The following is a 25,022-nucleotide window of genomic DNA, read 5'->3' as shown; positions in this document are numbered from 1 at the left end:
TAAAATAACGTCAGCGTCTGTTGAATATCCGCACCAGTGGTTCTGTTGAATATCCTCACCAGTGATTCAGTGGATGACAGTAGTTTTTTAAACACAACTACAATGTGTTCTGCCGTAGAAAACGTTTTGTAACCGCTCCGCCTGTCAGAGCGCGTCTGAGTCTAAACAAATGACTGGTAGATTGTGGGTTAACGGGCCGAGCGTTCCAGACGGGGCGGGGCCATCGGCTGCGAGGGATTTGATTGGCTGCCAGTCTCAGTTACACGGATTCGGGGTGAGTTCAGTTTACGTGACGCACGAGTAGGGGCGTGTCATTGGCGAAATCAGCTGTAGAAACAATAACACACCAACGAACGCCCCTAAATGAGAGCTTACCTATAAATGTCAGTAATTTCAGGAAAAAGAGGTATCGTTGAGAGAGCGAGGGATAGATGTAGCACACTTAACGGTTGAGGTTCTTCACTGCATTCTGAAAACTTGTTTCAGGGATCTCTTTCAGCTCTGCAGGGAAGGCGAGTGTGAAGATGCTGCCTTTGTGTCAGCCGTGACACGCCAGCGAGTTGAACACAAAGCAGTCGAGAGTTTTCCAGAGACGTCTCAGTCATTTAACGGTTTTATTTGATCTCCTGCACCCGGTTTAACGGGAGCCAGGAGGGAACCACGCGCGGACTGGCATGTGGGTCAATTCTGGAAGCGTCGGAAGGTAGGGTGGAGAAATTGCACTTTGTTTCACCACGCGACAATCGTGCAGCATTTGTCTGCGGATTCACACTGCATCAAAAACGACTTGTAAAAACACACAGTCACACACTAACCACCGCCCATCCTAAACGCTTGATGTTGGAAACGTATGGCAAGCCGGTCTAACATGTAGCCTATTCATTAGATACTAGTACTCATTCATTCATATACTACTACTGATTAGTATCAGTTCAGTTAGTCACCACAAATGCATTTCAATGTAAGCCTTTTCTGCTAGTCACTATCCCACCAGTGATCAATGTTACTTTGTTGCTAGTAACTAATTTCAAGGTTAATCTGTATCAACTGTTCACTTCTTAGTTATGTTTTTACTATGTACTCACCTTGTTTATTACACTGTAATATCTATCTTGATTTCTTGTTGTTAACATTTAGTATTTTATTGATCACAGTTGTTTTTTTAGAAATAGACTGAATTACAGTATTGCTGTAGTTCAATAAAAACACTTCATAAAAGATTTCAAGTGTTACCAGCAACAATTAGAATGCATCCCAGAAGGGCTGTCAGAATGGCTGAAAAACTAAATTCGAATTTTGTACTTTTGCACAATTTCAGTTAGGCCCTGTTTACAGTTTTGGTCGATCGGATCACAAGTGGACAACGCTAAATACAGGTGTAAATGGGGTGTGAAACGTTTTGAGCTCATCCACTTTCGACCACTTCCAGAAGTAGTCGAAAACGCATTCAACCGGATTGCTTTCGTAGTGTAGACACTGATGTGGTTGAATGCGTTTGAGCTGCCACAAAAGTCCGTCTACTTTCCACCTACTGACCTAATACACGTGTAGTCATTGCGAGACATCTGGTCAGAAGTGGTCGAAAGTGGACAGAAGAGACAGATTAAAACGCCAGGTGTAAACAGGTATGTGTCTCCATTGTCCACTTGTGAACCAATCGACCAAGACTCATTTTAATACCAAGTGCAAACAGGGCCTTAGGGGGGAAAAGCTTTTGGCTTCTCTACTGAGGCCACGAGTGTCACGGTGCACACAGCAAGGAGGAACGAGGAGACGAGGATAACTCAAAATACAGTCTTTAATGAAGATCCAAGGGCAGGGCAGACACACAGGAACACCGGGGAGTAACGAGTAGACCAGACGAAATCTAACTAAACAGGCATGAACTAAATACACATGACAATAACAGATAATGACTAAAACACAGCTGGACAAGAATGAACTAATAATCACACTTAACAAGGACAGGAACGACCAAATATAGAAACATGAGGGCGGGAGACACACAACACATGACAGAGGCCTGACAATGAGAGGGCGCATCAAGCAAAATTTTACTGAACATTTATTCGAAAAAAGTGCAGAATGTTTAAAGTAATGTTTATGAACCAAATATAATTTGTTGTAAAGTTCCTTGAACAATTAGAAACAAAACAGCATAATACGTATGTATAGTTTACTACAAAGGACCGAAAACCAATCACAAAGAGTACTTTTTTTCATTTAAAAACATGAGATGAAGTGGGATGGGGAAAAAACCACCATAAAGTCTCAAGACATGTTTTTTAAAAGTTGAACTTACATTAATTTTACATGGCTTTCTAAACATGCGTATCATTGCGTCTCCTGCAACGTTTTTGCATTTGAATGTCGATTTTTATTTTGAATTCGACAAATATTTGAAATTTTTATTTGACAGCCCTACATCCCAGTGTCCAGTACTTGCACATAATGAATTGTTACTAGTAAAGCTGGAATAGGTAACACAGTAGGTGATATCTGAACCACAAACTCCTATTCATCTAATTTTCCAATGTGGACGTAAGCTTTTTTTCCTATAAATGTGCAACACTTTACCCACTACAGAATAACAGTGGAGTAAAACTAAATTAATAAAACTATTGGAGCTAAAAGCCAGTGTGCTTAGGATTACAGTAATATATACGATAGTATGATTACAAATACCAGCTGCATAACAGACTGTTATGTACCGCTAAAGTAACTGTAAGTGATTGCACATATCATGTTAAAAATGGCAGCACCCGCTCTTAAATTAAAAATAAGGTGGATATGATAAATTGACAAAAGTGTTATAGTTATTTGTCTCTACTGGCTTAGTAACATAGAATACTTGTCGCTGTTGGGATGATTATTAGTATATAATGAATAATTCCTAATAAAATTGAAAAACATTGTAGTCACTAGTGGATTAAGTACTAATAACATAACAATAGATACTGGTCTTAAGGAATAAATGACAAAATGGCTTGCCATAGGAAGTGTGTCTTTGTATCATGTCGCGGTTGCTGAAACTCGCCACCTCTTTGCTTTGGCCAGTTCGTTGCTATGCGTCCTCTCAGTCTTTATAGTACCTTTTTTATTTGTATTTTTTTACCAGTGTGTGTATAATTTCATTTCCCCACTGCACACTCTGATTCGGTGGTGAGCATGGGCTTGGCTCACTTTTTCTTGCATCTTTTTCTCTCTGTATTATATGAACTCACATTTCATTCGCTGGCAGTCCGTTTCATCTTAAAGCGAGAAATCCTCTTACTGAGAGAATTCACTACTGGTTTATGTTTCTCAATGAAGCTCATGCTGAATGGGTGCTGAATTAGGTCTTATTAGAAGTATGAATGGGGGTTTGTCAATGGCTGCCCCTACACGTTTAACACAATGCCTTTACACCTGATCTAATCGCAGGAAATATCTTGAGCATTTGAATTCTCTGAAATTCCACCATGGTGCATGTTTTTTATTGTTTGTTTCTTTGTAGGCATGAGCCAAGCTCTCCCGCTAATGCTATTGTGAGATCTTACCGACTCTTTGTCCATTATAATCCAGGGATAAAGTGAAGTGTTTTAGTCTTTTGCTGATTCAGCAATCATTATTTTATGATGTGACTGTTATATTGTTCAAACATTACTTGTCAGCAATCAACTGCTGCTACACACTCATTATGTACTGCAGTGAACATCCTGCTCTGTCATGCTGTTCCGTACTTGATAACACAATTGTAGTGTGCTTTCTCGTTTGCTGTGACTATATTACAACTTGTAAACAGCTTTTTTCGTATGCTTAACTTATCTGACAATATTTGATCGGAGTGTCATGTGTTGATAAACATAATAGAAATACAAATGCTAAGCAATCATCCATAGCAAAAGTGATCTCAGATAAGTCGCCACTATCAGCACAGTTTGAAAACATTCACTTCAGCTGGTCCATTGAGAGCTGAAGCCTTTGCTTTTTCCATGGCTGATTTTAATGAGTCTCTCATTGCTGAGTTTGCTCTCAAGGGTAAAGGTACAGCTATATTTATAGTCCACATGACAGCTTAGGTCCATAGGACTCATGACGCTGTAGTCCATGTGGGCCAATGTGCTAAATAGTTAAACTCTTGCTTAAGACTTAATTTGTGGGCCACTTTGTTATGAATCATCTTGACTTTTGCACGTCTCGCTATGTAATTACAGTAAATTGTTGTTTTTGCTGACATGACCGTATAGCATGAACAGCATGAGTGTGAGTAGACTGCAGTTGCAATCAGTTTAAGGATCATGGGAAAATACCAGCAGATGGTACATATTGCTCCCAAAAAGTTTTTGGACACTTTTGGATATTTAATTCACACTAATATAACAAAATATTAGATGACTAAATATCAAATGTGGCATGTGCAAAAAATGTATGCTGTTTTTTTTTTCTTCTGAGCCATATTTGTAACCAACTGGTCTCAAAGTGGATTTTTAAAGCATGTATGAAGTCAGTTCTCCTCAAGTTCACCCAGATGTCCAAGCAGAGTATCCACAGGTGTAGTTCAATGTGCCCCAAGTTTAAGTGGACAATGCTGAAAGTATAATTAATATTATACATCTATAAATCTACTGTATACATAGGGATCAGTGAGCAAAAAGCCTCTAATGAATTATAATGAAAGATTATGCAAGTTATTTTTCAGTCAGTTTAAAGGTGTGATGCACGAAACAGCTGACAGACAACAAGTGTAAAGTTAATCACTTGATTTTCACACTTTGCTTTATATAACACAAACATTAGTTTTGACACCACATATATAGAAATGAATCATTTTCATAATTTTGAATTTAGTTATTTGGATTAATTGTTCACAGTATAAACCTTTTTATTTATTCATTTTTTTTAGGCTACTTCTGTGTCATGTTTCTTACTTGAATGGGTGACGTTGTAATAACGAATGCCTGACCCAAGTGCACTTAATCATTTGAAACCTAACAAACTTGTTTTTGTCTAATGTTTTGCTATAAAATTTGTATATGTGGTATATTTCTTTTAAATAATTTCTGCTTGGTTGGTTATTTTGTTATAAAATGCAAAGACATTCATACATTAAATGTGACGAAAATAAAACGCCCATAATGTGTTTCACTGAAACGCTATCAGATATGCTGACACGGTAGTAGTAGCTAAACCCAGTGTTTCAGTGCTTAATTCCTCTGTTACTCCCCAGTGACTGATGGCATTAAGGAGAAAGATCTAACTCAGTATCTGATCTGGAGGACTCAGCACTCTGAACGACTTTGCAGCCCGGCTATAAAATGTGATCAATCCACTAAGAGACATTGACTCTTTGCAGTTTAGAGGCATGTGGTGTAAAACACTCCAAGGTGCTACGCTGCGGTGGTGCATTGGTTTGCTCAGTGTTTGCCAGAGGACAGTATTTTGGAATGGTTGGGTATTTGGAAATACTGTGTCAAATCTGGTGCGCAGCAAAACGCTGCTCTACTTCATCTTGTTTACTGGCAGGCAGGAGACCACCACGTTACATAAGTCGTCTACGCTCATGGCACAGCCTGTCTTTACACGTCCTCTCTATAAATGCTTATAAATATGCCTTTATAAACACCCATGCAGACACGCTCAGGGCAAAACACTTGGCATGAAGCACTGGCGGAAACTACAGAAATTAGGTCACTATGACAGGCAGGGGTTAACATCCAGTGTGTATGTTTATATGTTTAGGGTTGATTTAGTTTGTATATTTGGATGTTTTCTTTTTCTCAGTGTTTTAATAAAAGGGTTTGCAGGTGCTCTCTAAGAGCAAGGGTTAGTCGTGAATTCTGGTTATGTGACAGCAGAGAGAGCAGCCTTTGCCACTGGAGCTGTTATGTAACACACACACACACACACACACACACACACACATATACAGTGCAGGAGGGGTGAGCAAGTCTCTGTTGCCCGGCTGTCTAGAAAGACAGATGTATACAGAGAGGGAAAGGACGGTTAAACTTACTGAAAATAGTTTTGTTTGAGTTTTATCTCTTGAGGAGATCCTCAAAATACTTTGTTTGAATCCATACTTCAGTTTTAGTGGTTGCCACAAGACATATGTGAAGAAAGAAAGCTTGAGAGCACTATAATAAGTTATTATAGCCTATCAAACCAGTTTATTGTTTGTTAACTGTCATATTTGCTTGTGGGTTGTAGTTGGTCCACTTGCTATGATATTCTTCTCTCTATCTACCTACATATTCAGATACACACACACACACACAGGGAGGCTGGCAGGACTGAATACAAGCAGACGAACTGTTGTGTGGGCCGTACAGTGTTTGTGAATGGAGTGGGCGTCTGCCACGCGTCTCATCTCTCTCTTTCTTTCCCTCTTGCTCATTCTCAGACCTTACCTCCCACTGTTTCTATCACTGCCTGTCACTAAAACTAGCGTTAGTGTGGCACACTGCTCGTCTCATTCCCCATGACAAAACACTGACTCACTCAACTGACTCTGCTAAAAGCTTCATGAGACACCATGTCTCTGGTATCATTGCTTTTATTATACACATTTGTTTGTTGTATTTGTGTGTGCCACAAAAGGAAACTGTATACTCGGTTTGTAGACATTCTCATCAAGTGTTCCTAAAAATGTTTTTTTGATTCAATCCTGTAAGAATTTCTTTCTTTTGTGGATCAGATGTTTTTTTTTTTGTTTAATGAATATCGGTTATATAACACTACTGTTCTTTTACTCACCAAAGCTGCATTTACTTGATTTTTACAATTGAGAATGATTAAAATAGTAAATGTATTTTCAAATTCATTCCTGTGATGCAAAGCTGAATTACTCTAGGCTTCAGTGTCACATGGTCCTTCAGAAATCATTATAACATGCTGATTTGGTGCTTAAGAAACATTTCTTGTTCTCAGTGTTGAAAACATTTGTGCTGTTTAATATTTTTGTGGAAATGATACGCAAATCTTTTTTTCAGAATTCTTTGTTGAAAAGAAAGTTCAAAATAACATCATTTATTTGAAATAGAAATCTTTGGTAATGTATTTAATGTTGCTGAGTGAAAGTGTTCATTTATTTTAAAATTTCTTTTCCAAAGAATCATAGAGTTTCAAAATGACATGACGATGAGTAAATGATGACATATTCAAATAGAGTTAACAAGCTTGCACTCTCGCATCTTTACCCACCACCCTACTTTTTGCATGGTGAGAAAACATGCTCAAGTCTGTCAGGTTAAAGTCTCCCCGCTAATTTGTTTTTAATAATTTTAACATTTTTAATATGCAGTCATAATAATCTTCACCTTAATAACATCCTCTATAAATGTTGATGACTCTCACAGAAGAGTTATAAAAATTACTGTTAGGTAACACAAAGATGTAGTAACATTTACAGCTCAGCTTCATCAGCCCGTTGTGCCACCATTGTTATGTAACCTCTGAAAGAAGCTCCCTCCAGAGCACCCTTATCACTGACAACATTTCTATGAAACCTCCTTCACTGATCCAAAACCTCAAAGCTGGCTGTAACATTCCCCTCACGAGGAATTAACTGAGCACCGCTGCTCTAGATAAAACGTCTCTTGACCTATTACGGGCCGTTTTTGAGTTTGCTAATCTTGGTCAGAATTGGCACCTTGCTACTCAGAATGAATTGAATGAATGAGAATCATTTTTAGACCCCAGTATGTCATTGGAGGCCAGAACTGTGACGTCTTTGTCAGTGGAACAATAAACAGTGGCTGCATTAATCTTTCATGGGCTCTTTTTATGGAACGTTAGCTGACTTGGACAGCGGAGCTCAGGGCGGCTTGTAACGTAGATAGCTGTATCACTTTAGCTGTATCAAAAGAATGCACTGCTCTTAGTTGGCCAAAGGTTTTGCCTGTGTGTTTATTCAAGGAAATTCATTATTGTTTCCAGGAAAGCTAATTGATTTGTGCAGCTCAGTACACTTTTAGTGCACTTACCAAGGGTGATTCAAGCCACTTTTTAAAGCCACAGAGGAGTTACGGTTCCCAAAATCATTTGTATTTAATTTCATATGGCCTTGTTTATTATAGTGGTGTGTTAATATTGATTCTTGTTTTCACAGCTATATGCACATGCTCAAATGTATGTGACTCTCTAAAGCAAAGCAGTTCAGCTTGTCGAACAAATGTCTGCATTCATTACGAAACAAAAATCTGTCATTGTCTTAGGGGGGAAAAAATCAATCTCACATTGCTTGCTTTTGTTTGAACCTAAACGAGAACTTGCTAGTTGTCATGGATATTAAGTTACAGTCATATGTGTTGGCACGCAGGTCTCCTAATGGTTTGTTTCAGCTGCATCCCTCAGCAGAGTCGTTTTTCTCTTGATACTTAGGAGGTTTAAGTTAGTGTTTATGTGAGTGTTTGTGTCAATGCGGTTTGATTCAGTATCCTGGGCAAAGCATGCATATTAATGCTGTCTGGTTTAGCTGTGTTCTCTCATACAAATTAACATTGACCTCAGTTAGCTTCAGGTGGATTCTTCTGCAACTTTCAAAAAAACAAAAAATGCGCTAGATGCACTTTGAAACTCGAACACTTTGAAACGCTGTACAGCCAAGTGCAGAACTGTGTTGGCTGTCTTTGTTGTTCCTTCCTCAGACAGAAATAGCACCTGACCCAGATTTTTCTTTAAACTTTGAACATTTGGTGAATGAGTAGTCAGTATTGATGACGCCATTCATTATTGTGGACGTTGATTTGAGTCACCAAACTGAATGTTTTTTTTAACTCGTTATTTTTATTTTTGATTCATTCCAAGTTAAACATAAATGGAAATCTATTAGGAAAGTAAGTTTTGTCATGTTTTTCATTAATTCAGTGATGATTAGCATCACTGAAATGATCTCTCTCCTTCTCTGTCTTTCAGGGCCCTCTCCATGGATATAGACACAGATTATGAGCGACCTAATGTGGAGACCATAAAGTGTGTGGTGGTGGGTGATAACGCGGTGGGCAAGACCCGACTGATCTGTGCCCGTGCCTGCAATGCCACCCTTACTCAGTACCAGCTGCTTGCCACCCACGTGCCAACTGTCTGGGCCATCGACCAGTACCGTGTGTGCCAGGAGGTGGGCAGACCTTTGGCATATTTTGTACATGTTGAAGAGCACTGTGTTGACATAAATAGAAATATATATATATATTGTAAAATATAAATAAATAAATATACATACACACACGTATGTATACACTACCGTTCAAAAGATTGGGATCAGATAATTTTTTTATGTTTTTTTAAAGAAGTCTTTTTCCCATCAAAGTTGCATTTGTTTGATTAAAAACACAGAAAGACAGTAATATTATGAAATATTATTGCAATTTAAAATAATGGTTTACTATATTAATATACTTTAAAACATAATTTATTCCTGTGATGCAAAGCTGAATTTTCAGCATCATTTCTCCAGTCTTCCAGTGTCACTTAATGCTTAATATTTTTTGTGGAACCTGTGATACTCTTTTTTTCAGGATTCCTCGATGAATAAAAAGTAAAAAATAAAATAAATAAATAAATCTTTTGTAATAATATACACTACTGTTTAAATGTTTGGGGTCAGTCATTTTTTTCTTTTTTTAAAAGAAATGAATAATTTCTTTCAGCTAGGATTAATTAAATGAATAAAAAGTGATGGTAACAACTTAGATTGTTAGAAAAGATTTCTATTTTGAATAGTGCTGTTCTTTTTAACTTTTTATTCATCAAAGAATCCTGAAAAAAGTATCACGGGTTCCAAAAAAAATATATTAAGCAGCACAGCTGTTTCCAACATTAATAATAAATCAGCACATTGTTAATAAATTAGAATGATTTCTGAAGGATCATGTGACACTGAAGACTGGAGTCATGGATGCTGAAAATTCAGCTTTGCATCACATGAATAAATTATATTTTACAGTATATTAAAATAGAAAACCGTTATATTAAATTGTAATAATATTTCACAAGATTACTGTTTTTCTGTATTTTTTTCTGTATAAACAAAAGAATCGTCTTTAAAAAAACATTAAAAAACTCTTACTGTTCCCAAACTCTTGAACAGCAGTGTATATATACAGTAACACATTTTGTGAGATATATAATTTATTTGCATATGTATTTGTAAGGGTTGTGCACAATTATATATATATATTAAACTCGTTAAAACGCATATTAAATTAAATATACGAACAGGATATTTAAAATAAGAATTGTACATAAAACCAAGTTTACTTAGTATTACATTGCACAGTATTATGATTATAATGTGTTTGCATTGGTGTACTGTTACAATTAAACAAAAGTGTTTTATCTAGGTGCTGGAGAGGTCACGAGACGTGGTGGATGAGGTCAGTGTGTCCCTCAGGTTGTGGGACACATTTGGAGATCATCACAAAGACAGGCGCTTCGCTTATGGCAGGTCAGTTACACAATATGGAGCTGGATTTGAACTCATAGCGCACAGTGTCATGCCATGTGTGTTAACCACTAGGCCATGGCACTAAACCCCTTGATACACAAACACTTGATGTTCCACAATACAGTTCCTCAGATCAATTTTCCATTTGTTTGCTCTGGTGTCTCTCCACTCTTGACTGTGGCATGTGTTGCCTTGCCAAGGTTTGGTTATTGCCATAATCCTCCCAGCTGGGAAGGTAATGTGCTGTAAGCCTAGCCAAAGAGCACTGCGTGGAGGCTCTTATTCTCAGCACAGCGCAGGGCAGCGGAGGATCAGAGGATCAGCAGTGGTGCTTTGGCTCAGGGCAGTGCAGCAGATCACAGTAGCAGCTGAGCCAAAAAGGGAGATAGGGTCAGAGAATGAGGGAGATTGACACTGTTCCTGAATTCTTACAGTGCCTCCCAGAAGTATTTGGACATCTAAGTCACACTTAAAATATAGGAATCTCGTTGCATTAAATACACAATATGAAACAGCATGGCATCTGCAAACAAATTATGGTACAACTGTTGCAATTAGAGTAGTTTTTAAATCATTTTAGCAGATGTGCTGTATGAGATCAGTTTCCCTCATATGTGACCCTGGACTACAAAAGCGTTTTAGAATGTCCCAAAACCGTGCTTCGACATAAGCACTGACTGTATTACTTTGAGTGCAAGTTCAAAATAAAACTCTATGAACCACTCATTGTGAACATACGAGATAACCACTGCAAGCTGCAAAGTAAACAGGAAGCGTTTGTCCGAACTCAAATGGTTTTGCGAGGGAACGCAAAAGTTTTGCGAGGGAACGCAAATATCTTTGCGAGGGAACGCAAAAGTTTTGCGAGAGAACGCAAATATCTTTGCTAGAGAACGCAAAAGTTTTGCGAGGGAACGCAAATATCTTTGCGAGAGAACGCAAAAGTTTTGCGAGGGAACGCAAAGTTTCTCGAGGGAACGCAAAAGTTTTGCGAGAGAATGCAAAACATTTGAAAAAAAATTTTCCCTCCCACCCCAAATTTTTCCCACCACAATGTCCTGTAAAGGGCTCCGTATAAATGTCTTTACTGTCACATTTGATCAATTTATTGAATCCTTGCTGAATAAAAGTATGCATTTCTTTAAAAAAAAAAAAATCTTACTGACCCCAAACTTTTGAACAGCAGTGTATTTGGTAGACTAAAAGGTTTTGATTATATAATTCATCCAATAATTGAACAATTTGATAGCGTTGTGAATGTGGCGTGCTTGTAGAATGTACTTGTGTGGCAGACAGAGAGAAAGAGAGCGGAAGACAGAGACATCAGTGTGAATGAATCCACAGGATGTGTGACTGTGAGATCAGACACGTCCAGTGTGTGTGCACAGTACTGAGGCAGATGCAGTCAGCTGATAAAGCACTATTAATGGTGGTGCCCTGTTATGGAAACATAAAATCAGGTGACCTTCACCCCTGGTGTCTATCACTTATGCTAAATACACACCCACACAGACACATTTATCATTTCTTGAAAATGTTTATCAAACCCTAGCTGAGTTCATTAATTATTTGTGAACAGGAATTGACAAAATACATTGTGAAACGCAAGTGAAAGGATCCAAACTTATTTCGAAATCTCTGGAGGAACCATGACTCGGCAGGGAAGCCCTGCTCCAGGGGCTAACACATATTTATACATAAATATATGCATCATACATGCATATATACAAAAAGTTCATTTTAAACAGATTGGTAAATCAGTGTTAATTTACCGTGTTATACCATCAATGTACTATGGTTTTTGTCTTCTTTCTTGTTCTCAGAATGTTTAGGTTTATTTATATATTTAAATATGTGTCTGTGATCAAGACAGTATTTACGGAGTAGTCAAGCAGACACGCAGTCAGGAGTTTGAACTTAGACATGCTCTACATAGCTCTACAGAACACCACACACACTGATTACATAACAGAGTCCTTTATGACCCTCAACACTTGCTTTTAAAGCACACACGGTTATTATTCACTGAGAGATGGTGAATGCTTGTGGATAGATCTGTAGATGTGTTAGTCTGTTTTGTTTTTTATTTGCCTTATCTCTGACCCATTTCCACATATTCTCGCAAACATTTCCATTCCCACATACACACACCAACAGAAACACAGACACTGGGATGTCGACTTTGACCCTTGGAGACTGTAGGTTTATTTACACGTTTACTTTAGTGTGTCTTAGTTTAGTAAAGAGACTTAAGGTCCATTCACATTAAGAATGATGACAATAACAATAAAGATATTGTTTTAAAAAATGGTTCTAAGAATAGCAGAGTCCACATTACAGCTAGAGGACCGATATCATTGGAATCACTTTCATAATGTGTTTTTGAACAACAAAAACAAGGGAATGGGCAAATATGGGCAATCCCATTGCAATGTCAACATTACAATACAAGGAAAAGTATTTCCAAAGGAAGTAAACATGTTATAATTGTCCACTTTGGTAATTTTATGTTTTCAGGAAATTCCTTTGTTTAATCATCACACATGTTTGCCAATAATAAAACAACTTTTTTGAGAAAGTCCCTCTAGATTTTCACTTCATGTTTTCAATAAGTATTTTCTAGGAAGATCACCTTTAGAAAATATCTTAGAAATGTTCTCTGAGAAACATTGGCTGTCATATTATATCTATAAACATGCACATGAGCACTTTTCAGTGTAAATGCATAACTGTGATAAAATCTGCTAGACCAAGTCTGTTTACATTTCAACAACAATGCGGTGCTCCATTAGTCATTTTTGTGTATGCTGGTCTCACATGATGAGCTTGTGAGTGCAGCTGTGAAATATGACATGCTCGGACAACTCGCTATGATTAGACCAGCGCTGGTTATTGAGCCAGACGAGATGCTTTAATGACTTGCACAACACCTTGTGTGCTCACACATTCACTGGAAGAGCACACATGCATTAACACACACACAATCTAACAATCATTACTCTATTTGGCTGCTCGCTCACTCACTGTTTCTTTATGAAGTTTGTTCATGCCTTTGGGAAAATGGTCTTACCACGGTTTTCGTTTCACAAAAGACTGATTATGATTATTTGTTGCATTTCACAGTTTTTATTCCAAAAAACAGTGATTCATTGTCCACTCTGTGTAGGATGATTAGTGTCCGGGGTTTGCCAAATTCCCTGCCTATTACATGATTTCTTCGGATGTATTCTCTTAAAATAAACCGATTTCTTTCTCTTTGTGTGTTTAGATCAGATGTGGTAGTGCTGTGCTTCTCTTTGGCCAATCCGAACTCCCTGCGCCATGTTCGCACCATGTGGTTCCCTGAGATTAAGCACTTCTGCCCCCGCACCCCGATCATCCTGGTGGGCTGCCAGCTGGACCTGCGCTATGCTGATCTGGACGCTGTTAACAGGGCTCGCCGGCCTCTGGCCAAGTACGGACCACATCCTACACCCACTCGTAGCACATATTCTGTTATTAAACTTGAGCGTGAAAAGTTTTCAGGGGCTTCTGTTTTGCAAGGGTTATTGTATTGTTTTCTGTGTTTATTTTTAATAATGGATTTGAGGACATAGTAATTTGTTTAGATTTATATGTACACAGACATATTTATTTTGAAGTGAGAAGTTAAAGATAGACCCTCAGAATTGGAACAAAATCCTCCCTGTGGTATGTTGTTGCTGCCGTTTGTATAGTTTGTTAAATAATTATTGAAAATCATGGCAGTATTATGTAATTAGTTATTCGTTCTGTTTTAAAGATCTTTGCTATTCATATTTGGCATCCCTTTAATTAAAAATATAGGCCCTAATATCATTCTAAAAAATTCATTCTAAATCATTCATTCATTCTAAAATTCTATAAATCATTTATGTAATACAATTTAGATTGTCAGAATATACTTTTCCTGAGAATACAAATCTGATTTTGTATAATAAATAATAATAATAAAAAAAAAAATCTAGAAAATGAAAAAGAATCAGATATATTTTACACCGTTGTTCAAGTTTGGGGTCAGTAAGAATTTATTTCTTTTTTATTTTAATAGTTTTAAAATATGAATACTTTTATTCAGCAAGCTTGCATTAAATCAAAATTGATTAAATGAACTAATCTGTGCCTGAAAAGTGACAGTAAATACTTTTTTATAATGTTACAAAAGATTTCTATCTAAAATGAATAAACTTTAAAAAAAAAAAAAAAAAAAAACTAAAACAATGTATCACAATATATTAAGCAGAATAACAGTTTTAACAGTTAATAACAGAGAACAGATAATAAGAAGAAATGTTTCTCGAGCATCAAATCAGCATATTATGAATGATCAGAATGATTTCTGAAGGATCACCTGAAACTGAAGGCTGGAGAATTGGCTGCTTAAAATTAATTTAAATTTGAAAATTACATTACAATCGTTTTAAATTGTAATAATATTTCACAATATCTGTTTTTACTGTGTTTTTGGTCAAATCAATGCAGCCTTGGTGAGCATAAGAAACTTGTTTTTAAACATTAAAAAAAGATTACATACCCCAGACTTTTGAATGGTAGTGTATATATTCTGTCTGGTTTTAATAATGCTTTTTAAAAAAAAAATTTTTCAACTCTCCCCTCTTAGACCCATCAAACCCACAGACATTCTTCCCCCAGAACGAGGTCATGAGGTCGCTAAGGAACTTGGCATTCCATACTATGAAACAAGCATCGTCGCTCAGTTCGGTGTAAAGGATGTGTTTGACAATGCTATCCGTGCTGCGCTCATCTCTCGACGCCACCTTCAGTTCTGGAAGTCCCATCTAAAGAAGGTTCAGCGTCCCCTCCTCCAGGCCCCCTTTCTTCCTCCCAGACCACCACGACCTGTGGTGGGCATCCCTGATCCTCCTCCCATTGATGGAGAAGGTCCGGACTCTCTTTTCTGCCAACCGTTGTGTGCAGACGTCCTGTTCCTCCTCCAAGCCGGGGCCACTCGTGTCTTTGCCCATAAGGTGTACCTGGCCACTTCCTGCTCAAAATTCTATGACCTTTTCACTATGGATCTTGGAGTGGCAGGGATGGAGCAGGAGGGTGAGGAGAGCTCAGAGGGGAGCGAGGAAGAGGAACAAAGCCGAAGAGGAGCCAAAGAGCAGGCTGGGCGTACCAAGAGCCTGGACATTGATAAGGAGGGTGAAGGAGGCACTAGGGGTTCAAATAGGCTGCTCATGTTGCAGCAAGGCTCACTGAGGACTTCACAGAGCGATAACGCTCTGCCTGCCAGGGGCCAGCGCTCTATAGGACCCCTGGGAGCAGGCCGTGCTCTTTTGGGATGGGGGCGTGGTTTCTTGGGGGTATACCTGGAGATGGTAGATGATCCTGTGACAGGTCGGCCGAGACTCATGACAGTAGTGTCAATGGATGATCTCATTCAGAAAGGACCTTTCCAGGTAAGAACACACTTAAGTGACACAATTGATAGCATGTTTAATAAGATTCTCAGTCGATATATCTATAAAATTTCAACGACAGTGTCAAATTATCTGTTATCCCTTCTTTCTGCTTTTTCAGGCAGTGCTGCAGTACCTTTATACGGGTCACTTGGATGAGACACGTGGGGATCTGATGCAGGTGGCCACCATCGCTGAGCTTCTGGAGGTCTTTGACCTGCGAATGATGGTGGCCAATGTCCTGAACCGTGAGAGCTTCATGAACCAAGAGATCACCAAAGCCTTCCATGTGCGTCGTGCCAACCGCATTAAAGAGTGCCTTTGCAAGGGCACCTTTGCTGGTAAGCATCTATCTATCAATCCATCTATCTATCTTGTAATATTGTCAATGTTAGATTAAATTCATACTTAATAGTCAAACAAAAAAAATGTAAACAACCAGAACACATTGCATACAAGGAAACCCAAATGTCCTGACAAACTGTAATTATTGTATCCTGATAAATGATACGATTAATACCCTGCTATCTGTTCTATCCTTTTACACTGAGAAGCTGAATCAAGCCTTTTCTCCAACAATAATAACCTTTAACAAGCAACTTAAAAGCTGCTGTTGTTGAGGGAATGATAAATGAATGGACAGTTCTCACAGATTTTTTGTCTAATTAACTGCCGTAAATTGTATAGTGCAGATTCTTCAGGAAGTTCTGGTGTTATTGGGTAGTTAATTTCCATTACTTCTAAAGGCTTTTGTAGTGACATCATTGACTTGATTCTCATGAGTTCTATTTTCAATTCCAGAATTCAGAGGAATTGAAATAGAATAGCTCATACTCTGGAACAGTCAATTTGTTTTTCCTTTCCTTCATTCAGTCTCTTTGTTGTTTTTAAGGAAATACCCAGTGGAGTGCTTTAAAATATCCCTTCATTGCAGTGAATATTTGCATATTGTGGACGTGTTTGCTTTTCTGCTTTGTGATTTCTGTGTTGCTTACTCTCTGTTGTCACGTCTTGTGTGTTGTGTGCATGTTTGTCATAATTAACCTTTTTCAACACTCCTTTATTCTCCACTTACACCTGTTTATTTCATTGCATCATTTGCAATTATCATAATCTCATTACCCAACCATGAAGGTGCTTCTCTCATGTTTGAAAACCAGAACGTTTTTCATCTCCATTGTGGCCTGAAGACTACTTGTACATTCCCTATGGGTATGCAGAAGTTTATAAACTGAATCATTAGAGATTTGTTTGCTCCCCACCTAGAGTAGAAATCTGCATTGAATTGAATTAGGTGCTTTTTTCCCATCATGCCCTCCTGATATTCACAGCATACTGCTAAACAACCTGTCCAACATCATCCATTTTTTAACATAGTTAGTGAGCCACAGTGAACTCGTGGAGTCATCCATGTCAGTCTCTAAAGAATTTGCTGCTAAAATAAATTTGCCCACTATATGGTCCCAGTCTGGTCTTCCCTTCACATTTTCTGTCTTCTTATCCTTAGCCTTGTCAATCTGTCTATTTATTATTGGTCTATGTGTCTATCTGTCTCTTCGTCTGTCTCTGTGTTCGTCCGTCCACCTGTCTCCCCCTCTGTAGCCTCGACTCTGTGACACACGCCGAGATGTGTGCTCTTTTCCTCCTGGTTTTAGATGTGGTGTTTCGATTGGACGACGGATATCTGCCAGCCCACAAGCCACTGCTCATCTCAAGCTGTGATTGGATGGCAGCCATGTTTCGTGGATCCTTCATGGAGAGTTACATTGAGGAGGTGAGTAGAGATTTTAGTGATTCATATTTCATTAAAGCAAGAGCTTAGCACTATCTGCGCTATATACATATATATACATACGCATACACAGTATATATGCATATATTTTTTGGCGCAGACAATTTTAGTCTTCGAAAGTCTATTTTGTGTTACTGCACTGACAGATAAAAAATTATAATAATTGTGCAATAAGACAAATTTTCAGACTAAAACTGCCCTTTTTTAATAGTGTAGCATATGCATAAAGGCAACTTTCAAACCAAGCATCTTTCTATTGGTTCTATTCTCTTAGCATTGACTAGATACCAAAGTACAAGTATTTTTGACATCAGTGGTCTACGTCATATGGGTTTGATTTAGGCTCAACGCATTTCTCAAAGTTTCACCTAAACTTATTTATGGAACCACAAAGTACTGATTAGTCTCAGTCACCTTGATCCTTCCTACCCTGGAGCTCTGACAGATCCCACTAAAAAAGTGGCACAGGTAGTTAAAACTAGGCCGCCTCTATGACAGCCTGACCCACATTGATGCAGCTGCGACAGGAGACCATCTCATCCATATGGATGAATTAACAGCCCCGCAGTACTAAACAGGCCTCTGAGGAGAGTGCTGCAGGCAGTCTGATGCTGAGACTTTAGAGGAGGTCCTGTGCCAGCGGGAACACATGCTGAGATATATCTGCTTTGTGTCTGCGCTCCCATGTTCAAGAGAGACAAACTAGAAGGGGTCTAGAAAGATTTATTTGCAGCGATTGAGGCTGAAGGACAAATTTAGGATTTGGTCTAGTTTTTACATCATGTTAGAGTTATATTAATATATATTAATACATTTTTCTGGTCATGTTAAATCAGGTAATTATTTTCAGTCTGCATTATGCTTATTTCATTGTCATGTGATTTGCTTTTGCAACACAGCAGTTGATATATATGATATCATATCTTTAGATTATGCACGCTCTCATACCAAAACATGCTCACATATTTGTGTGTGTGTTTCAGTGCATTGCTGAGTTTATAGTGACAGGAAGTTTGTTAGACTGGGCACTTCCTCTAGTGATTTCCTCAGCACGGTCATGTTAACATGTACAGGAAGTGTTTGTGTGTGAACCTTTCGTAGATTTTTGGTCTCAAAGTGGTATTTAACTAAAACCACATGATAACCATTCCACACAGTTTTTGATTAAGTTACGCTTGTTTTCTATGGAATTATTCTAACATATCACAGTTTCTTCTTGGCATAAATTTAGCTCATGTATTTTTCATCCAGAACTATTAAGTCAGGTGTCAAAGGTAAGGTTTCACTGTATTCCTTTCGGAGGCCCATCTCACCTGCACATAACTCTATCCAGGTCTATCCCGTGCATGCTCTCTGATTTCCTTGGGCTACCGGCTGTCAGCTCAAGTTCTAGAAAGACAAGCTCCCTAAGGGCAGGAACTTGGGACCAAGCTGACCAATACCAGAGGCAGAGAGTTATAGGTGTCCAGGCCTGCCGGTGAACAGGATCACCCTGTATAACTTTACAAGCATTACAGGGAGCTAGATTTACAGCACAAGAACAAACTGATGTGGGAAATAGGATGCTGGCTGCTTTTCTATTCTGACAGCATCGGCTGAGAGTATGTCACGTAGAGATCAACACAAGGTGGCCAGAGACAAGTAAACTTGGTTCTGCTTTGACAAGCTTGACATGCTCTATGGTCAAGCGTTGAATTTTAAGGAGTGTAATAGCATAATAAGGTTTGATTTTAAAGGGATCCTCCACCCAAAAATAAAAATTCTCTTACCCATATGCCGTTCTATATGCATATGTCTTTCTTTTTTAAGATGAACACAAACAGAGATTTTTATAAAAATATAATGCTAGTTGCTGGGACCCTCAAAGCTGGCACTTCACAAACCACACAAAACAAACACGACGGTAGTCCATAAGACCCCAGTTGATAAATCAATGTCTTCTGAAGCTTACTAGAGTTTTGTGCGAGAAAATTACTAATAAATACTAAGCAGCGTGGAAGCACAGAGAACTGTGTGCTGATGTTTACATCAAACGAGAGTACATGACAGTTGGCCGGAAGTGATCATTTATTGAGGCATATAAGTAATAATAAAAATATTAGTATTTTGACCACACACCACTTTAGTTTTGCTTGAGAAGACATTGATTCATCAAATTGGTCTTATGGATTACTGTCTTGTTTGTGTGTTTTTTTTAAGTGTCAACTTTGAGACTCTTATTCACGAGTGTTATATGGACTCAAAGTGACTTATATGGACACAAGGATTATTTTTCTAAAAATCTCTCATGTTCAAGAAAGAAAGTCAGGGTTAGGAAATGAGAGATCTTTCATTTTTGGGTGGAGTATTCCTTTAATGTCTATTTATTCTACTTTGGTATTAGTGAGTACAGTAACTATCTTTGAGGCAGGGTTACTTCTTTTTTGTCTCTTGTGCACAGCATAATTAATGCAAGATGTTTTCTCATCAGAAGCAAGGAGTTCACAAGGAGGGAGAGATGGGTTGTTTGGTTGTCGACTCAGTGTGCTTCGTAAATGTTAAAAAAATGGAGCCTGTTCCGTACATTACAGTAATGATGCGAGGCAAAGAGTAGGCATTGTAGCGACTGGTTGTAGTGAACACTATACTATTTTTAGAATGAGGTTGTGAATACAGCGAGCCCTTGTCACTGTCTGTGCAGCAGCCGACACAGAAGGTGTTGTATAACCAGATACAAAGCCCTTGCAAGTCCTTGGGGTGGCAAATATTTATAAAGTGTCATTCAGTTGAATAAAGCTGATCGTTCACCCATAAGTGGACTTTTCAGAGTCTGTACTCAAATGTTTCTTGTGTATGGCTGCACATTATTGTCTCTTCGGTTTGTGACGCACAGAGTCAAGAGTTGTCCTTGATTGATATACCACATGTAAGCTTTACTATTCTAGTCCTGTGCATAAATATCTCTTAAGGTTAGGCAGCACATACTTATTACTGAAGACTACTTTAAAAATCCATACAATATCTACACCGCTTCTGAATCTGAATGTTATTTATAGGTCTCTTCGTGTTGTGCATTTACGTCGCGTGAAACTCAATGTGAATACACTTCAGAAAGCCTTGCTGGTCTATCTCTGTTGTTTTGAACATGCTGCTTTTTAAGGCAGGAAGTGTCTGAACATACGGGAGACGCTTCCTTTCAGCAACATCATACTTCTGAGTGTGATTAGTGCAAGACTGAGCGGAAGCTCAAATGTGAGAAGCTGTCACATTTTCCCTGTGAGACAAAGATGAAGTGAAAACAGAGACAATGAATGCAGAGACTGTGGCTGCGGTGTATGCTGATGAGAAAGAGTCTGGTTGCTTTTGATAGGTGACCACTTCCTCCTTAACACACATTTCCTTGGGTCTTGACCCCATTTTCTTCTCAAGGTAGTTGCATTGTTTTTCTCAATTCTTCCTCTTCCAAGAAACAACAAATTAACACAGCATATTAATATCACCATTTAATTGAAATTACAGTCAATTAAAAATAAAACACTAAAAACTGGTGAATTTAGGTATCAAGTTCAGTATGAAAAAGGATATTTATTTTGCAGTTTGTTAAAGATTACATTTAATGGTGCATTCAGTAGTTCTCTGCCTAGCATAAGCATTGCTGTTCTTCATATACTTTAAGTACTGACACATCAGTGCTTTTAGATGCTGCACTGCCATCTATCAACGCGGATCAGTATGAAAAAGAGAATTTTTTAAATGAGCACCGATCTATTGAATGCATATTAAACAGTCTTGTTATCCATCTATCTATCTATCTATATAATATATAATATATATATATATATATATATCATATCATTTGCATTCAATAGATCGGTGTTTGGTTGTGCTTTTGAGGACTGAGACAAACAAAATTTCCATTCACTCACAGCACTATTGTTATCTTTAGGTTTTAATAGGAAGTTGCCTACTGTGTCCCCTCTGCGTCTTTTAAGTCTGCCCTTTAGCCATAATGAACGGTCATATTCACACTGACATTCTGTTAATTGGCTTTGAGACGACAGGTGAAGGGCACCGCAAGGCTTCAGAAGTACCGCTGAGTGTCATTTTGCCACCCCCCCAATGTACCATCTCTGACATATAGAATCTATGTCAGCTTGTGGTCGTTGTTCCCACAGCCTCCTACTCATGTGGTGGAAGCAGTACAGATTCTGTTGTGATAGTTTTTGTGGTTTGATGCATTTAAGATCAGTTTACCGCACAACTCGCTAAGCAAGAAGCAGAAGGTTGGTGCAGTTCAGGGTAAGTGGAACTGTCTAGTCATTCCTAAATTGGATGTATGTGATCAATATTATTTGAAGCATTATAAAGATGTTTGCCTGTGATTGGACAAACCCCTTCACAAGATGCTAGGGCTAGTGGTTTCCAGGTTGCTATAAGCATCTGCACCCTGTAAGTGTTCAGTCCTCAAACAGGGTAATTCTACAGGCAATTAAATCCACTGCATCCTGTCCTAATTCACAGAGGAATAACTGCTTAGTCTGAGCATGGTGACGGCATAAGGAGAAAGTTGCCATGGGTTGATTCACAGACTCTGCACTTTCCTCTTTGTGTCCCTGCTGAAAGCTCTCCCCTAATTCCTTGGCCGTTCCTTGGAGCTGAAAGAATAAGCATGCTTTTGTTTGCTCTCCACCCTCCAGCCAAAGCAGAGTCAAAACAACAGCTCTTCTACCTTTAAGCTTGGGTTTATGTGATTTTGGTTATGAATGGTGTTGGACGTGGGCAGATTATGTCATGTGGCCTCCAGGGACCTCACAGTGGCATGTAGGCTCCTAAATTCACCATGACATTACAATGGCACTAAAAGTGCAACTTTCTGTAAAAGATGATAAAAGTGGATTGCACTGTATTTATGAAATGCACTACTGTTTAAAAGTTTGGGGTCAGTAAGGTTTTATATCATAATGCTTACAAAATTATAATATTATTATAGTTTAAAATAACTGTTCTCTCAGTTTTAATATATTTTAAAATGTAATTTATTTCTGTGATGGCAAAGCTGAATTTTCAGCATCATTACTCCAGTCTTCAGTGTCACATGAATAATAAGTTTTATTTAGATAGGACATGATTCAGAAATCATTCTAAAATACTGATTTGCTGCGTAAGAAATATTTCTTATTATCCTTGCTTGACATTTTTGTAATTCTTCAGTATTCTTTGATGAATAGGAAGTTAAGAAAGAACAAAATAGAATATTATTTGTCATAATGAAAGTCTTTACTGTCACTTTTGTTCAATTTAATGTGTCTTTTCTTTAAAAAAAATCTTATTGACCCCAAACTTTTGAAAGATCATGTGGCCTTGTACTAATATGATGTACATCCATTCATTAAAAGCAAAAGAATACAGTATTTTTAAAAAAGTTAAGAGGTTATAAACACCATAAATAAATTGGTGCACCAAGTGGTTGTTTTGAATATGTTCTGGCGGTCACAAAATTTGCCATATCAGTATATGGGAACAGAGTTTTGCTGAATGTTGTGTATTTGTTCTGTGAAGCATATTCTGTGTTCGCTGTTATATGATGACAGTCTCTCCTGTAGGCTGGCTTGTTGGCTCTTGTTTATGCAGAGGCCAGGTTTCCCGTAGCGACAAGCCCACAGAGTTATTTTTCCACAGCTTTAAGCTGAGACTGTCAACGGTTTCACACAGTGCTTTAATCTCCTGAAGGATGAAAGACCCCTTGTGGTGGCCACTGCCCTCGCCCTCCTATCGCTCTTCTCAGGCCCCTTCCTCCACGAGCCTTCCTGGATACGAGCATCCCTTTCTAACCGCTTCCTTGGCCACTTTGGGTCCTGCCATGTCAACACGAAGGCCTCCTCTAATGGTCAGCGGCCAGGACCATGCAGGTCTCAATAGGGGAGAGGTGCTGAGCAGATTGTTTCATCCCCGGATCAATCTGCCTCTCGAGTTTCCATGTCCTGGAGATGAGCTATGAATAAACATTCCTCAGCACGGGTTATGAAATCTGTTCACACAAACTTTTCTCAACGTGGGCTTTTGTTAATAACTGTGAACTTGAAATATTTAGGCTGTTTTGTTTTTGCTAACCGCCACGTCTTTTTCTTTCTCCGTTTCTCTTTTTAGGTCTCTATCCCCAACACCAGTTGTGCCTGCATGAGAGCCGTTCTGGAGTTTCTGTACTGTGGTGTGTTAACACCATGTCATGAACTGGAGCCAATCGACCTTATAATACTAGCCAACCGCCTCTGTCTTCCCCGCCTTGTAGCTCTAACAGGTAGGTTTAATAATGGCTCTATGTTTACCCGAAGGCAGACAGCATACCTTGAAAAAGCACTGTACAATTCTGTGGCTAATGGGCCTGGAGAGGAAAATAATCTGAGATCTTATACTTTCAGCATGAATTTGCAAAGACTTCATTTGTGAGCCAAATGTTGGTTAATATTACAGATGATAGCATTTAAACTCATCAAAGCCACTAGACATGGTGCTAACTAACAAAATAAATAAACAAAAATAAATGCTATCTACAACTAAATATTATCTAAAAAAACACTGGTGAAGGTGAGAATTTTTTCGCTGTTGACGATTTTGTTGTTATGGAGTATTTTGCAAATTGTTAACCATTAAGCCTCATGGCTGACATATTAACACTTGTTGTGTGGTCTTTTGACATGGTCTACAGAACAACATGCCGTTGAGGAGCTGTTGCAGTTGTCCGTTAAAGGGTTGGACATTGATGGCCATGTGCTGGCCTATCTGGAGATGGCTCAGGTAACATTAATAAAGATGAAGCAAACAATGCACTGAGTAATGAAGTGGCAATATAACCAATGGCGCACATTACAGAATTACCATTCATTCATAGCCTACATTATTCTAGTTTCAAAGGATGAAAAGACTTTGCTTTTCAAATGAGCCTCATTGAGAGAAATCACGCTGTGCTAACTCTGCTTTTCTGTCTGCTGTAGTTCCACAATTCCAAACAGCTCTCTGCCTGGTGTCTGCATCACATCTGCACCAACTACAATAGCGTTTGTCGAAAATTCCCTAAAGATATGAAGACTATGTCTCCTGGTAAGGAGCAAGAAGTGCTTTTGTTCATTTATTTATTAGATTTATATTATGTATGAATGAAATAAATTCAGCAAGGATGCACTAAATTGATCGGAAGTGACAGTAAAACATTTAAAATGTTAGAAAAGATTTTTATTTTAAATAAATGCTGTTCTTTTGAACTTTCTATTGAGCAGAAAAATATTGAGCACCACAACTGATTTCAAAGTTGATAATAATTCAGTTGATAATGTTCAAAATTCAGCTTTGCCATCACAGGAATTAATTACATTTAAAAGTATATTAA

The 25,022-nt window shown here is 38.3% G+C and overlaps 1 protein-coding gene across 1 annotated transcript in view; it reads left to right on the top strand.

Annotated features, from left to right (window-relative positions):
* The first annotated feature begins 279 nt into the window (after positions 1-279).
* rhobtb4 (Rho related BTB domain containing 4) overlaps positions 280-25,022 on the top strand; it is a 30,486-nt gene continuing 5,743 nt past the window's right edge. The window contains exons 1-10 of the mRNA XM_058775643.1: positions 280-703; positions 8,896-9,097; positions 10,323-10,426; positions 13,695-13,880; positions 15,066-15,867; positions 15,989-16,208; positions 17,523-17,641; positions 23,786-23,936; positions 24,345-24,433; positions 24,631-24,736. Of these exons, the coding sequence (XP_058631626.1) occupies positions 675-703; positions 8,896-9,097; positions 10,323-10,426; positions 13,695-13,880; positions 15,066-15,867; positions 15,989-16,208; positions 17,523-17,641; positions 23,786-23,936; positions 24,345-24,433; positions 24,631-24,736 (2,008 nt within the window). The 5' untranslated portion in view covers positions 280-674. The remainder of the gene's footprint in view (positions 704-8,895; positions 9,098-10,322; positions 10,427-13,694; positions 13,881-15,065; positions 15,868-15,988; positions 16,209-17,522; positions 17,642-23,785; positions 23,937-24,344; positions 24,434-24,630; positions 24,737-25,022) is intronic.

The sequence above is a fragment of the Onychostoma macrolepis genome, chromosome 05, assembly GCF_012432095.1.
Source record: "Onychostoma macrolepis isolate SWU-2019 chromosome 05, ASM1243209v1, whole genome shotgun sequence".
NCBI classification, from domain to species: Eukaryota; Metazoa; Chordata; class Actinopteri; order Cypriniformes; family Cyprinidae; genus Onychostoma; species Onychostoma macrolepis.
The sequence above is the reverse complement of the archived record's forward strand: the minus strand, read 5'-3'. Positions and strand labels throughout refer to the sequence as shown.